Below are 14,613 nucleotides of genomic sequence, written 5' to 3' on the forward strand. Positions count from 1 at the left end.
AAATGAATAAGCCTCAGGCTGAAGGGAAAGTAAATTTACATCCGTACAGTAGAATGCAGAAGAAGACATTTCAACACACTTCAGCAATAAAAAAAGACACACAAATGTTTGTCTAGAGTAATTTGTGCTTATTAGTACGGTTGAACTGGATCATCAAATGTCAGAAGCAAAGACATTGGTTAATAGAATAGGATTAAATACATAAAGCATATTTGCGTTGTTTAACATTTAATTATTGCATGTTTGCGTCATATTCTGAGTTGCATTATTTTTATTCATTTTGAAGAATACTGAATCTGTGGGGGTTTTTTTTGTGAGTGAGTGAGATGAATTAATGCATATTCATATTTATTTTAGAACTACAGTAACATCTTCTGATTTCTCTCAGCATGGGGACAGGAGAGCTGTCAGTCAATAAATTGGGAAAAAAAAGTAACTTGTGTTACTTATTTGAAAAAGTAACTCAGATATGCGTTACTTTACTAGTTACTTGAAAAAAGTAATCTGATTACATAACTAGTGTTACTTGTAATGCGTTACCCCCAACACTGTCGGTAACTCATCTGTTTTGTTGTTCTGGAATAATTCGGCATGTATTAATATGATTGTCAACTGAAAGATCTTGTTTATATATTGTTTATCTCATCATATTTTGTCTATCAGGCAACACAACGGGTGATCGGTAAGGGTGCTTTCTCTCTCTTCTTTGCTGCAAATGTATTTAATAGACAAAGATAAAGTGTACAACAGTAACAGCTGTGACTGACTGCATTAGCACTGATTTTGCAGAATATAATGTCGATGGCGGTAAAGAGGATCTGTTTGATATCAATGAAGGTGAGAGGTCATTACACCGGCTCCACACGCGTCTGGTGTGGTTTGTCTGAATTATCATGGCATTTCTGTCCTCTTCATGCTTTCAGAGGCTGCTCTTGATCTTTTTGAGGGAGATATTGTATATGATGAGGTAAGAGATGATATTTTGTTGATACCAATCAAATCCGTCTTTTGGTTTGTGTTCATAGAGCATAACTGCTGTACGTGACAGAATTTAACAACGTCCTGTTTCTGTCACAGAATCTGGGGAGAAATTCTATAATTGGTGATGAATACAGATGGCCAAAAGTGATTCCTTATTACCTTGAGGATGATTTGGGTGAGTATCTTCAGTCAGAAACTATATATACTGTATATATATAGTATTAAAATAAAACAGTATTGGATTATTGTTTAATAATTTGATTTTACTGTAAAATATTTTAACATGTAATTTGACATTTTTTTTTGTCATTTTAGACCTTGTGCCTTTAGTCAAATGCTATGCTAGACTAATTAACCCCTAACATACCAAATTCTCTATGGACAGATATTAATGCCAAAGGCGTGATCCTGAAGGCCTTTGAACAGTATCGACTGAAGTCATGCATCGACTACAAACCCTGGAGTGGAGAAGAAAACTACATCTCTGTATTTAAAGGCAACGGGTGAGCTGCTACATATGTGCTTATACTATTGGCTTTGGCACTAAAATGATTTTGCTGCACAGTGATTTGTTGGTGATTTAATTCATGGTCATAAGTGTGACAACTGTCAAAGAATCCACCCTCTCTCTATATATATTTGTGTGTGTGAATAGCTGCTTCTCATCAGTGGGGAACCGGCGTGTTGGCAAACAGCGGCTGTCCATCGGCAGTGGATGTGATCGTATCGCAACCATCGAGCATGAGTTTCTCCACGCGTTAGGCTTCTGGCACGAGCAGTCGCGCTCCGACCGGGACGACTACGTCTCCATCATCTGGGACCGCATTACTGAAGGTGCTTTACATGAACAAAGACCTGAGAAACTGCAGATCGATCTATCTACTTTATAAACATTGGGAAGTAATGCTATTTATTATTAATTAGAATTCCCGCAAGGATTTATGATCAAAACATTGTTTCATTATCCAAAAATGAACATTTGCTGAAAATGTGCTCACCCTCAGGCCGTCCAAGATTAGGATGAGTTTGTTTCTTCATCAAATCTGGAGAAATGTAGCATTGCATCAGTGTCTCAGCAATGGATGCTCTGCAGTGAATGGGTGCCGTCAGAACGAGAGCTGATTAAAACATCACAATAATCCACAGCACTCCAGTCCATCAGTTAACATCTGGAGAAGACAAAAGCTGAAACAAATCCAGCATTATATAAAAAATACACATTCTTCGGAAAAATGATTCGCAAAGCTTCATTTTACTGATTTATGTATCATAAAACCAAAAGTAATGGTGTGCTTTGTAAAGAAGACACTCTAAGCTTTCAAATGATACCATATATGGGCTGATACCATATAAGGAAGGCTTTGCAAATGAAGCATAAACATTTTTTATGATTTTGGACCCATATCCGGGTCCGCAGAGTTTAAGTGACATGTTCACATTCATTTCACAGGCAAGGAGCATAACTTCAACAAATACAACGACAGCACATCCAGTGCCCTGAACGTTCCCTACGACTACGGATCCATGATGCATTACAGCAAGAAAGCCTTTCAGAACGGCTCCGAGCCCACCATCGTCACCAGGATCCCGGCCTTCAGCGATGTGATCGGCCAGCGCATGGAGTTCAGCGACAGCGACCTGCTCAAACTCAACCGACTCTACAAATGCTGTGATGCTTTTACACGTGATCTAAAACGATCCAAAACACTTTACTAAATAAAATGTGGTTTAGTTTGTCACAGTCCTGGACTTGATGTTCCTCTTGCTTAGGGCTGGGTATTAATACAGATTTAGCAATTTGATTGGATTCTAATTTAGTGAGAGGGACTTTCTTAATGATAACGAGTCAACAGTGGTCAAGTGTAATGACTATATCATACAGAAGAGCATGTGTGAATGTTTAAAGTGTGGTTATTTCACAGCCAGCTCCTCCACATTTCTGGACTCCTGTGACTTTGAGTCGGAGAACATCTGTGGAATGATCCAAAGCCGTGAAAATGAAGATAATGCAAATTGGCAGCGTGTTTCCAGAGCCGCAGGTGGACCAGACACAGACTACACCAACATGGGACGCTGTGACGGCAAGTCTTCTGCAGTTTGAATATTTATAAAGTTCAATCAGTTCTTTAAAATTGAAATGCTTCACCCAAAAATGAAGCGATGCCTTGAAAGTGGACAAAACCGGCTTTTTTGACAAAACGTGTTTAGGGTTCAGATCGCTCTATATGTGGAGAATAATGCACGGCAATCAGCTCTTTTTTTTTTAAAAGTGGCGTGTATCGGTTTTTGCGAATGAACTCTTCATATACTTATTTGATGTTGTTATGGTGTTTTTTGGTCCTCTCTGGAGCTCAGCAGCATTTGTCATTCACTTCAGCCGAATGAAAATTTGCACTTCACTCCAGAGTTTCTATAGCTTCTCCTGTTGTGTTGTCCTGTATGACAATCTAAATGACTTTCATTTCAACTGTCCCTTTAAAATAATAATCTGGGGTAAAGATTTACAATGTGAATATGACCTCTCTAGTCTAAACAGGGTGCTGATTTAAAACACAGATAGATCACTGAAAGACGACAGAAATCTCTGAAATGATTTTTCAGTTTACAAGTCAAATGGAACACCAGCCAATATATATATATATGACTGCAATACAGTTTACTAGAACCAGTGCTGTTATTACTGGATGTGAGTGAGTTGTTAAATTGATTCCAGCCCAATCCAGCTGTTCAGGCCATTCAGCCTGATTTTCAATCTGGTTGTCAAAATAGTGGACCGGCATTATCACATTAACAGGGTAATTAGCCAATTCTGCCTCCTGTCATGTGACTTTGTGCATTTCGTGGGTGTAACAGGTTTGTTTTGTTTATTTATAGAACACATTTAAAAACAACCATAGGTTTACCAAAGTGCTGTAGAGAAGGTTAAGACAAATAAAACAAATAATCAAAAATGTGAAGGTTTACGAAAACAAAAAAACAATGTAATAATACTATTAGAAATAGCTTTTAAGCCACCATAATTTGTTCAAATAGATAAGATTTAAGCATAGATTTAATAACAGACAGAGACGGCCACGAGAAGGTTGTTCCAGAGTGTTGGAGACGCTCCATGGACGAGCGATCGATCCCGTAATTGAGTGAATTGCAATAGTCTAAGCGAGAAGTGACAAATGGATGAATTACTTTTTTAAAGTTTCTCATTGATAAAAATGCTTTAACTTTGGCCAGGCAGCGAAGATGGAAAAAACACGACTTAATCACTTGTCAAACTTTAGGCCAGAATCAGACTGGAAACCTAAACTTTTTACACATGGGGTAACCCATTTGGTTAAATAACCCAGGTCATGATTACTGGCGTTAAAAGCATCACTAGGGTCCAAACACAATCCGGTGTTTTGTATGTTACATAAATAAAAACAATGTTTTTCAAATAGGGCGGTATAGTAAATATAGTATGTACAGTATCTATGTTATGTACTATATATATAGTAGTGAATGTTTCCTTGTGAAATGAAAACATTTTAGTATGAAAAGCCTTTATTAGGGGGACTAAATGTTTAAAACTCTACCATGTAATTGCCCAAACAGGCCTTCATCAGGGTGCAAAAAAGTGTTACTCAAATCAGATGACTTCAGTAACTGTACTTGAATGCTGTTGAAGCAGAAATCCTGTACTTGTTCAAACATCTGATGTGTTTTAGAGCCCTACAAAATCAAGACAAGGTTAAACACGTAATGACAAAATCTCTAAAACTAACCCTAACGCTAATTTATTTGAAAATAATTTGAAATCATCATTATGAGTGGGAAACTCAGGATTTTCTTTAAACCCAGAGTTTCCGAGTGAAGCACAGCATCTGTATTTACGGTAAATTTGTACATAATTTATGTTTTTTTTTTCATTTGCAAGTCGCATATACAAAACGCCACAGTATTGTACAATTACCACAGAATATGTAACACACCTTTATAAACTTAAAGCATAAATTGACAAAAAAAAAGCAGAAACACACCTGATGCACATTTTTTGTTCATTATTTGGTAGATTTTTGTAGATTGGAGAGTTAAAAAAATAGTAGAAAAGATACATTGCCATCTTGCTTCGACCAATAAGATCTGAATGCACCTGATGTCATAATTACGACTTCCCAACTTATAAATATGAACGTCTCTGGCGTACTCGAATGCACCAATTTACTTTTAATGTCTGGTCATCTACTTTGACTGCAAACACCTCTCATAATCACTCATTTCTGAAACGTGGAAGCCTTGCAGTGCTCACACACAGTCCAGCTCATTTCCGCTCTGTTAAACGCTGATGTCCGCCCTGTTTTCAGGAAAGGGTTACTTCATGCACTTCAGCACTGCGGGCGGGCCGGAGGGGAACAGGGCTCTGCTGGAGAGCAGGGTTCTTTATCCCAGACGGGGATTCCAGTGTCTGCAGATCTTCCTCTATAACAACGGCCACGCTAATGACCGGCTGAGGATCTGGACTCGAGAGTACGACACGGCAAACCCCGACGGGACCCTGCGGCTCATTCACGAGGTTAAAGGTACGGATGTTAATCTAGAGAGTGCTTGAGGGTCGAATCTCCATCACTGTTTGGATTAATGAATATTGGACTTTCTTTAAAAGGTGACTATTATAAGACAGCTTCCGTACATATATCAGATTTATAAAGCGGAGAGTTCCGGTGCTTGATTCTGATTGGCTGAGCCGCGTTCGAAGCTGTTGTAAATGACTCTACAAAGTAACATACACCTTTGTTTACGTTTGTCTGTTGCTCGGCAACCACTTTGTTGCAACCACAACTGATTCTGAGGAGCTACATTGTTTGGTGGAAGAATACTGTTTTTATTAATATCATTACACTTTATTTGCTCTGTTTTATTTTGTGAAACCTACATATATGGAATAACCGTTTTATAAAAGCAATAAGCCCCGTAAAGCCGTGGTTTACAGTGAATTTATAACAGCTAAGGGGGTTTTAGGCACTCCGCTTCGCGTCGCCCTTAGCTGTTATAAATTCACTGTAAACCATGGATACTTGGGGCTTATTGCTTTAATCAACGACTCTGTTTTTCTCTGAAAGCTCCTCTTGGTGACCAGTGGCAGCTCCATCACGTCAGCCTGAACGTCTCCAGAAAGTTCCGAGTGGTTTTTGAAGGAATCAAAGGGAGCGGGAACGCCGGGGGACTCTCACTGGACGACATCAACCTCTCAGAGACCAGCTGTCCTGAACACGTGTGGAGGATCGAGGACTTCAGGAGCGTCCTGGAGAACACGCCGATGGACGCCGCCATTTACAGCCCACGCTTCACGTCTAGAGACGGCTACAGCTTCCAGATGGGCCTGTATCCCAACGGAACAGCCGGATCCCCGGGAGAGCTGGGAGCGTATGCGCACCTGACATCCGGAGCCGGAGCGGTGGAGGACGGTGTGGTCTGGCCCGCGCGCTGGAAGCAGATGACCATGATGCTGATGGACCAGAACGCAGACATTCGCAGACGCATGAACAACCAGAGGAGCGTCACCACAGACCCCAGCATGACTGTGGAAGGTGAGGCTCGCGATCATCTCGTCCTGTTGGGTTTCTCAAAATGTTTACACTTTCTAAGAGGAATCCAGTGTTTCCTGTTAATTATGCAAGCTTTAATGGCTCCTACTGTTTCATAATGAACCAAAAATGGTTGTGTTTTGTGCCATTGCTTTGGCAAAGCATCTGGCAAAGCTGAAATTGTGATATGGCTTATCGAAGCGCGAATGATAGTCTCTCGCACTGCGTGTTTCAAAGTGAAGAGCAGCACTGTGTTCACGTGATCAGCTCGTGAGCCAGTGTTTTCAGCGTCTCAGTTATGCTTTATTTTCAAATTTGCATAATTTCAAACTTTTTGTGGATGGATTACAACGTTTAGCTGCAGTGTAAGAAAATAAATGTGTCAAATAACAGAAAAAGTAACCATTAATTTTACAGACATTTCCGTTAACTCTAAAACACAACACAACCAGTGTAACATTCAAAATACAGGTAAAACACCTGTAAAAAATAAATACAGAAAATTCATTCTGATGAATACAGTACATTGTGTCCTATTTTTACGGATTCTTTTAGAGTGTGGATGTGTAATGGGAAGCGTTTGTAAAGCTGTAGTCTCAGAAACTTAAAGATCCACCTGCAGTTTTCCACCAAAATAAAAGCTCGAGAGTTTAAGACTTGCAAGTGAAGAAAAATAAATTAAGACACTATTGTAATTTTACTTCTGGTTTAACTCTTGCAAGTTAAGAAATTAAAACAGGATTTTCAATTTACTACTGTAAAGTAAAATAATAAGAAATAATTATTTTACAGTTTATTTTGCATTGCAGTAGTAACATATTAATGTATTTAGATAATAATAATACATATATATATTAATGTTATTATTATTTTAAAATTGTTTGGCTTCCTGAAACACCGTTGTGAATGTAATGTGGAGTGAGACACTGTCACTAACTAAACTAAGAAGAGGTTTGAGTCCACTTTAAAATCCAGTACAGTTCAGTGCAGACATGTTACTAATTTCTGAGTCGGAGCTCTTCGTTTGGCTTCCAAAGTGCATCAGATTAACGCATTTCATTTTAAAATCTACAAACCTTTCTGAATGACCAAGATCCACCCCCAATTTAAGTAATAAAATAAAAAAAAATTGACAGTATAAAGCTATTATAATTGATTTATTTTTAACGTAAAAGCGGACACAGGCATTTGTAACCTGAATGTGTGAGTCTTCGTATTCACTTCCAGTTATTTTAGTGGTTCAAAAATAGTTGATATTTGTTATCATATGTGACCCTGGAGCACAAAACCAGTCATAAGGGTACATTTTTCAAAATTGAGATTTATACATAATCTGAAAGCTGAATAAATAAGCTTTCCATTGATGTGTGGTTTGTTAGGATAGAAAATCTGGAATCTGAGGGTGCAAAAAAATAAAAATATTGAGAATATCTTTAAAGTTGTCCAAATGAAGTTCTTAGCAATGCATATTACTAATCAAAAATTCAGTTTTGATATATTTACGGTAGGAAATTTACAAAATATCTTCATATAACATGATCTTTACTTAATATCCTAATGATTTTTGGCATAAAAGAAAAATGTATAATTTTGACCCATACAATGTATTGTTGGCTATCAGCGACTTAAGACTGCTTTTGTGCTCCAGGGTCACATTTTATTGTAATGCATTGTTGTATATATAAACACATTGGTTTGCAGCACAAATAGCTTCACCATTTAAGTTTAGAATTTACAGACCGTTCTAAATGACCAGAATCCTGTGGAATCACTGAACTTCGTTCGCGTTTCATCTTTAGGGACTGGAGATTTCTTCTGGGACGATCCGCGTAAAGTAGGTGTGAAGGTGACAGAAGGCGGTGGGACGGAGTATTTCCGTGGTCCTGGCGCTGGAACGCCGGTTTTCCTGACGCAGGCCAGAGCGCTGAGCCGAGACTTCCTCAAGAGCGGAGACGCAATCTTCCTCCTCACTATGGAGGGTGAGAAACACACTAACTGAGTTATTCACACTGACTTCTGGAAGTGAAAAGTCGCATTTCAATGAATGCATTTCTTCAGAGCAACACAATAGTAGATGCTAAGCAGAATGTTCACGCTGCTCTACTCCAATGAAAGCAGACCGTGTTCTGTTGTCCATCTGTTTATGTTCCTGTAGATATCTCTCATCTGGTAGTTTCACAGCCCTTGCCTTCCACAACCACAAATCCACCAAACTCAGCTTCCTCTGTAACACCAGACCCAGACAGCAGCAGCATGACCCCTGTGACCCCTGTGAACCCTGTGACCTCCAGCGCTGCGCCTCCTGACCCGTGTGTGTCCGTACGGTGTGAGAATGACGGTGTGTGTGTGCTGGACGACGCGGGACACGCCGTGTGCAGGTCACACATCACACACCAAATCAGCCACCGATTATTGTGCCATAGAGTTAAAAACACAGCTGCGACCAACTGCATTGTTCATTTTTTTCCATAGGGTTTTCCAAAAATTATTCACCATGAATCAAACCAACCAGCTTCTGTGAATTACAAAAAAATTAAATAAAGCAAAAAAAAAAAAAAGTTTAAATGAAATGAGATAAAAAGACATGAGTTAATGAGACGAACTACACGCCCCATGAAGCACTGCAACTGCAGACAATATTAAGCTAAAGTATTTCATTGCTATTATAAAGACTTTAATTTTAATGTATTTGATTGCAAGTATAAAAAAAGACAAACAAAATGAGAAACTATACAACTCAATTTACAATATAAAACAATTAGAATTTATTTATCTTTAATGTAAGACAGGGTTATTAAATTTAAGTAAAACCATAAAAAAGTGAACTGCTTGAAATAAAATAAACGTTAATTGAAATACAGTAAAATATTAAAAACGTTTTATTTCAGCTAGTTGTTCATTTCTCATTTTAATTTAGTTTTACAAAAATGAAGGTCTGAAAAGGTTTTGAATCAGAGCAGAAAGACTTAGACCTGGTTTCACAGACAGAGCTTAGGTTAAACCCGGATCATAGTTCAATTTTGGACATTTAAGTATCTTTTATAAACATGCCTTAGAAAAAATATTACTGGTGTGCATCTTGAGACAAAACAATGGCACTGATATATTTTAAGATCAATCAGTGCAAGTTTCTTTCAGTTAAAACAGCTCGTGCATTTTAGTCTGAGACTAGACTAAAGCCTTGCCTGTGAAACCAGGATAAATTCAGGACACAACAGGAATATTCTCATCAGTATTTCTGTCTTGTTTTCCAGTCCAACTATCTAAACGTTCTTAAATCAAGATACTTGTTTTCTGAGAAACTGATCAAAATGAAATGAGTTTATGACTAAACCAAGAACAAAAATCTGTCAACGGGGAATGAAAGCTTGTTTAAGTGTATTTTTCTGAGCCCTTTGGCAGATATTTGTTCTTGTTTAAATCATAAACTCACTTCATTTTGATCCATTTCTCAGAAAACAAGACTTCTTCTCTTCTGTCCTTGTGCTTCTCCAGTAAATGTGTCTTGATTCAAGAATCCTTTGAACTGGAAAACAAGACAGAAATACTGAGGAAGAGCAGCGCTTTATTACAGTGTGATCAGAAGCTGCAGTAAAATATATTTTTATATTCTAGTGTTTGTGAGTAGAGCCATTCAAACCTTGAGCGATTTAATTTTTTCTTTCTTTGTCTATTTTTCTTTTCTTTTATTTCCTTCTTTTAATAAATTCTAAAGTAATAGAGATCAGTTGCAATTTGCAAGACATTTACATTTAGAGACCATATTGATGTATTGTGTTACATTAAATTTGTTTGTTAAATTTTCTTCACTTGGCCTTAAAAAGTCTTAAATTTACCTTCAGAAACCCTGACAGAGTTCCTCGACTAGACATGTATGATCTGGATAAGTGAGCAGGAGTTTAGTGCTTGTCATGTTCAGTGTTCAGTCTTCAGTAACAGCTGAAGCGCGCGCGCGTGTGTGTGTGTGTGTGTGTGTGTGTGTGCAGGTGTGTGGTGGGACAGGACTGGTGGCATTACGGCGACAGGTGCCAGTTTAAGAGCTCTGCTCAGAGCAGCGTGCTGACGGCGGTGCTGGCGTCTGTGGCTGTGTTTGTGCTCATGCTGATGGTGACGGTGGTCAGTGTGATCTGTGTGAAGAAGCAGCAGAGGAAAGTGCAGCGTGAAGGAGAGGGAATCACCATGAATAACATGCACTCGTTCGCATGAAGATCTGAACTTTCCTCTAATGTACATTATGACTCATTAAAAACAAACAATGCTTTGATATGATTCTCTGATGTAATTCATTCAGTGGCCCCAAAAAGCATTTTGTTCATGTTTAAATGTCATTACATTAGACAACAAACATCTCAGTAATGAGGACACACACACACACACACACACACTCTCACACACACTCTCTCACTCACACACACACTCACTCTCTCACACACACTCTCTCACTCACACACACACATACACACACACACTCACTCTCTCACACACACACACACACATATACTATTTTCATTAAATCAACCACTGAAAAAACAACTATTAATCTGAATATGTGTATATACAGTATGGGTTATGGTGGAGAAAAGTGTCAGGTTTGTTGTGTGATAAAAGAGTACCAGCAAGAATGAAAGGAAAGGTGTACAGGACAGTAGTGAGACCAGCGATGTTGTATGGTTTGGAGACAGTTGCACTGAGGAAAAGACAGGAGGAAGAGTTAGAGGTAGCAGAGCTGAAGATGTTGAGGTTCTCTTTGGGAGTGACGAGGATGGATAGGATCAGGAATGAGTACATCAGAGGGACAGCACATGTGAGATGTTTTGGAGACAAAGTTAGAGAGGCCAGGTTGAGATGGTTTGGACATGTTCAGAGGAGGGAGAGTGAATATATCGGGAAAAGGATGCTGAGGTTAGAGCTGCCAGGCAGGAGGCCGAGAGGAAGACCAAAGAGGAGGTTTATGGATGTAGTGAAGGAAGACATGAAGGTAGTCGGTCTGAGAGAAGAGGATGCAGAAGGGGATAGGGCTAGATGGAGGCAGATGATTCGCTGTGGCGACCCCTGAAGGGAACAGCCGAAAGGAAAAGAAGAGTGAATTGCGAATCATGTAAAAAATGTAAATGAAATAAAAACAGTGCACATTTCATTTATCTATTATAACATTTATGCAGTTTTGTTCGCTGGGCTGTTTCTTTATAAAAGTCCAAAAATTTGTCAAGTTGTTCGTCAGGTGTCTTTTTTAATTATATGATGTCATTACGTTGCTGTCTTGCCGCAGCCAATCGCTGCACTGCTGATCGTGGTTTCGAGTATCGATACATAGAGTCGAGTCGCTCTCCCTCTTTACCGTCTAACTCATATTCTGACCACTCTGGCATTGTGACCACTTGAATAAACAGCTATACGTTCATCATGCTAAAAACCCCTCACTCGTGAATCCTCAGCCGACTCTGCAGTGTTCGTGTGTGTTTAGTAACATCATGATGGCTGATTGGATGCAGTACAAGCACACTTGGGTTTTGTTGGTTAATCAATTAGCCTGTACAGCAGGGGTCACCAGACTCGGTCCTGGAGGGCCGGTGTCCTGCAGAGTTTAGCTCCAACCTTAATTAAGCACACCTGAAGCAGCTAATCAAGCTCTTACTAGGTATACAGGCAGGTGTGTTGAGGCAAGTTGGAGCTAAACTCTGCTGGACTCTGGCCCTCCAGGATCAAGTTTGGTGACCCCTGCTGTACAGTTTAGATGTTTGAAAACCGCCAGACTGACCCCAAACCAGCCCAAAACCAATTATTACCCACAGAATCTAATTCAAAACCACCCAATCTGGCAACACTGTCCGCGCTCATTATAACTTCCCGTCAGAGTTTTCCTTTGAACAGGATTTACTTTATTTTTCCAAATAAATCTGAGCAAAGTGAATAGATTGGACATTATCTGTTGTCGTATAGAAACAGAGATATTACACAGGCCGTGCTGTCAGCTTCAGTCAGAGAAGTGTGTGTGTTTTCATCAGTTTGCTAAAGCTGTTTGGAGCCTCATTGTTTCACATCAGTTCCACTGAGAGAAGGTTTCTCTGACTCAGTTTCACTTCCCTGGAGCCTTCAAACACAGGGTTTTTGGTTGTTGCTTATATATCTATATATAAATCAAGTTCTAAAACAGTCATTATGAAAATGAAGCTGCAGTTTTCATGACAGGACTGAAAAAAATTAAAATAAACAAAAATGACTAAATTTCACATTTTGATCAGATTGTCAGAGCAGTCAGAACACAGAGATGTGAAACGGAGTCATTTCTTGAAGGGCACCAGAATTGCTCAAATAAACAATCACCTGTTTCCAGAACACCTCACCTGTGGTCAAACAAACAGATGTGTGGAGTCAGTTTTGACGTCAGGCTGCTCACACAAACACAGCTATGTTTACAAGTCTCACTCTATACTCACTCATTTGTTCACATAACTTGGTCATAAGTGACCACATTAAGTAGCAGTTAACTACTGATAGCGTGCATTAATACACTGCATGCTAACTGCTAAGTCTGCTCCAGGCTTTCTCAACTCTGACTCCTGAGGTCCACTTTCTTGCAATTTAGCTTCAACCTGGATCAAACTGACCTGAAGAGCTTGATGAGCTTGTTCAGCTGTGTGTGATTAGGGTCGGAGCTGAACTCTGCAGGAAAGTGGATCTGGAGGGCCAGAGCTGAGAACCTCATGTTCTTTATGCATCTGTCCTCAGGTCGAGCTTCATTCTTCACCGTAATGTAACCCAGTGAAACTGAAACACTTCTGTATTAAACACTATCAAGTCTTCCCTTTTTCTCATCATGCTCAAAAACACAAAAACATTATACTTAATTTCAAGTTCAGTTTTACTCTACCCATTAAGTCCCATGCAAAGCATGCTGGGAACTGAAGTTTATTACGTCAACATCAAAAATAATTTTTAAGTGATTGGTTCACATTCACCCTTCATCGTTTAATCTAATAGTCAAGTTTTGGAAGAGAAACACAAATTTGAGTAAATTGGACAGTCTGTGCTTTACCAGTTTTTCTTTACACACAAGCCAAAATGTTACTTCATGTAGGTCATTATAATAATTTTTGGTTTAACTTGGCCATAAACAAAAGCTAAATATCAAAGTAGTTTTTGCTTAAAACTAAAAACATTTGTTAGTCATGCTTAATTTAGATTAGGAATATTTTCTTTAAAAACCACAATGGTATTGTGATGTCTTTTTAAAATATGCATCAAATGAAATTGGTGTGATCTCATTGAATAAAGATTAATTTTACTCATCATTATAGAGCACTTAGCTCTGTTAATCTGGGAATTGAGACAGAATGACACACTTTAGCTTTGAAGGGGTAACGCATTACAAGTAACCAGAGTTACGTAATCAGATTACTATTTTCAAGTAACTAGTAAAATAATGCATGGCTTTTTAATTTACAAGAAAATAGCTGTGAAAATAACCAATGTCTTTGCTGCTGACCTTCGATGATCCAATTCATCCATACTAATGAGCAAAAATGGCTTTAGATAAACATAACATTTGTGTTTCATTTTTTGTATTGATGAAGAGAGCTGAACTTCATGCGATCCAGAACAGCAGCATGGCTGAAGCTTTGTTTGAGCTGCGTCCTCTAGACGTGAATTTATATTTATAGGCTTATCCATTTAACTTTTGGTTTTTTACATTTGCCAAAAATAGAACTATATCAAGAACAAACAAGCAAGAAAAAGTAGAATGCAAAAGTAACAATGCATTACTTTCCATAAAAAGTAACTAAGTAATGCAATTAGTTTCTTTTTTAGGGAGTAACAAAATATTGTAATGCATTACTTTTAAAAGTAACTTTCCCCAACACTCATATTAGAAAGCACCACAAGAAAAGCTGCTTTAGAGTCATAAATTTAAGATTTATTATAACAAAACCAGGAACTGTTTGTGTGGTTGGTTTCAGTATAATTCCTTACAGATATACTGTTTTGCATCACAGGACTTTACACAGTCATGCTGGTGTGAGGAGCGGATGACTGTGTGTGTGTGTGTTTGTGTGTCTGTGTGTGTGTGTGTGTG

General features: G+C 38.6%; 1 protein-coding gene across 1 annotated transcript in view; it reads left to right on the forward strand.

Annotated features, from left to right (window-relative positions):
* The window catches only part of mep1bb (meprin A subunit beta b), a 12,081-nt gene extending 1,291 nt beyond the window's left edge, over positions 1–10,790 (forward strand). The window contains exons 2-13 of the mRNA XM_016452611.1: positions 757–837; positions 924–967; positions 1,078–1,156; positions 1,367–1,484; positions 1,637–1,815; positions 2,432–2,650; positions 2,904–3,062; positions 5,319–5,534; positions 6,075–6,542; positions 8,339–8,518; positions 8,695–8,917; positions 10,526–10,790. Coding sequence (XP_016308097.1) covers positions 757–837; positions 924–967; positions 1,078–1,156; positions 1,367–1,484; positions 1,637–1,815; positions 2,432–2,650; positions 2,904–3,062; positions 5,319–5,534; positions 6,075–6,542; positions 8,339–8,518; positions 8,695–8,917; positions 10,526–10,745 — 2,186 coding nt within the window. The 3' untranslated portion in view covers positions 10,746–10,790. The remainder of the gene's footprint in view (positions 1–756; positions 838–923; positions 968–1,077; positions 1,157–1,366; positions 1,485–1,636; positions 1,816–2,431; positions 2,651–2,903; positions 3,063–5,318; positions 5,535–6,074; positions 6,543–8,338; positions 8,519–8,694; positions 8,918–10,525) is intronic.
* The last annotated feature ends 3,823 nt before the right edge of the window (positions 10,791–14,613 follow it).

The sequence above is a fragment of the Sinocyclocheilus anshuiensis genome, unplaced genomic scaffold, assembly GCF_001515605.1.
Source record: "Sinocyclocheilus anshuiensis isolate Anshui unplaced genomic scaffold, SAMN03320099.WGS_v1.1 scaffold1152, whole genome shotgun sequence".
NCBI classification, from domain to species: domain Eukaryota; kingdom Metazoa; phylum Chordata; class Actinopteri; order Cypriniformes; family Cyprinidae; genus Sinocyclocheilus; species Sinocyclocheilus anshuiensis.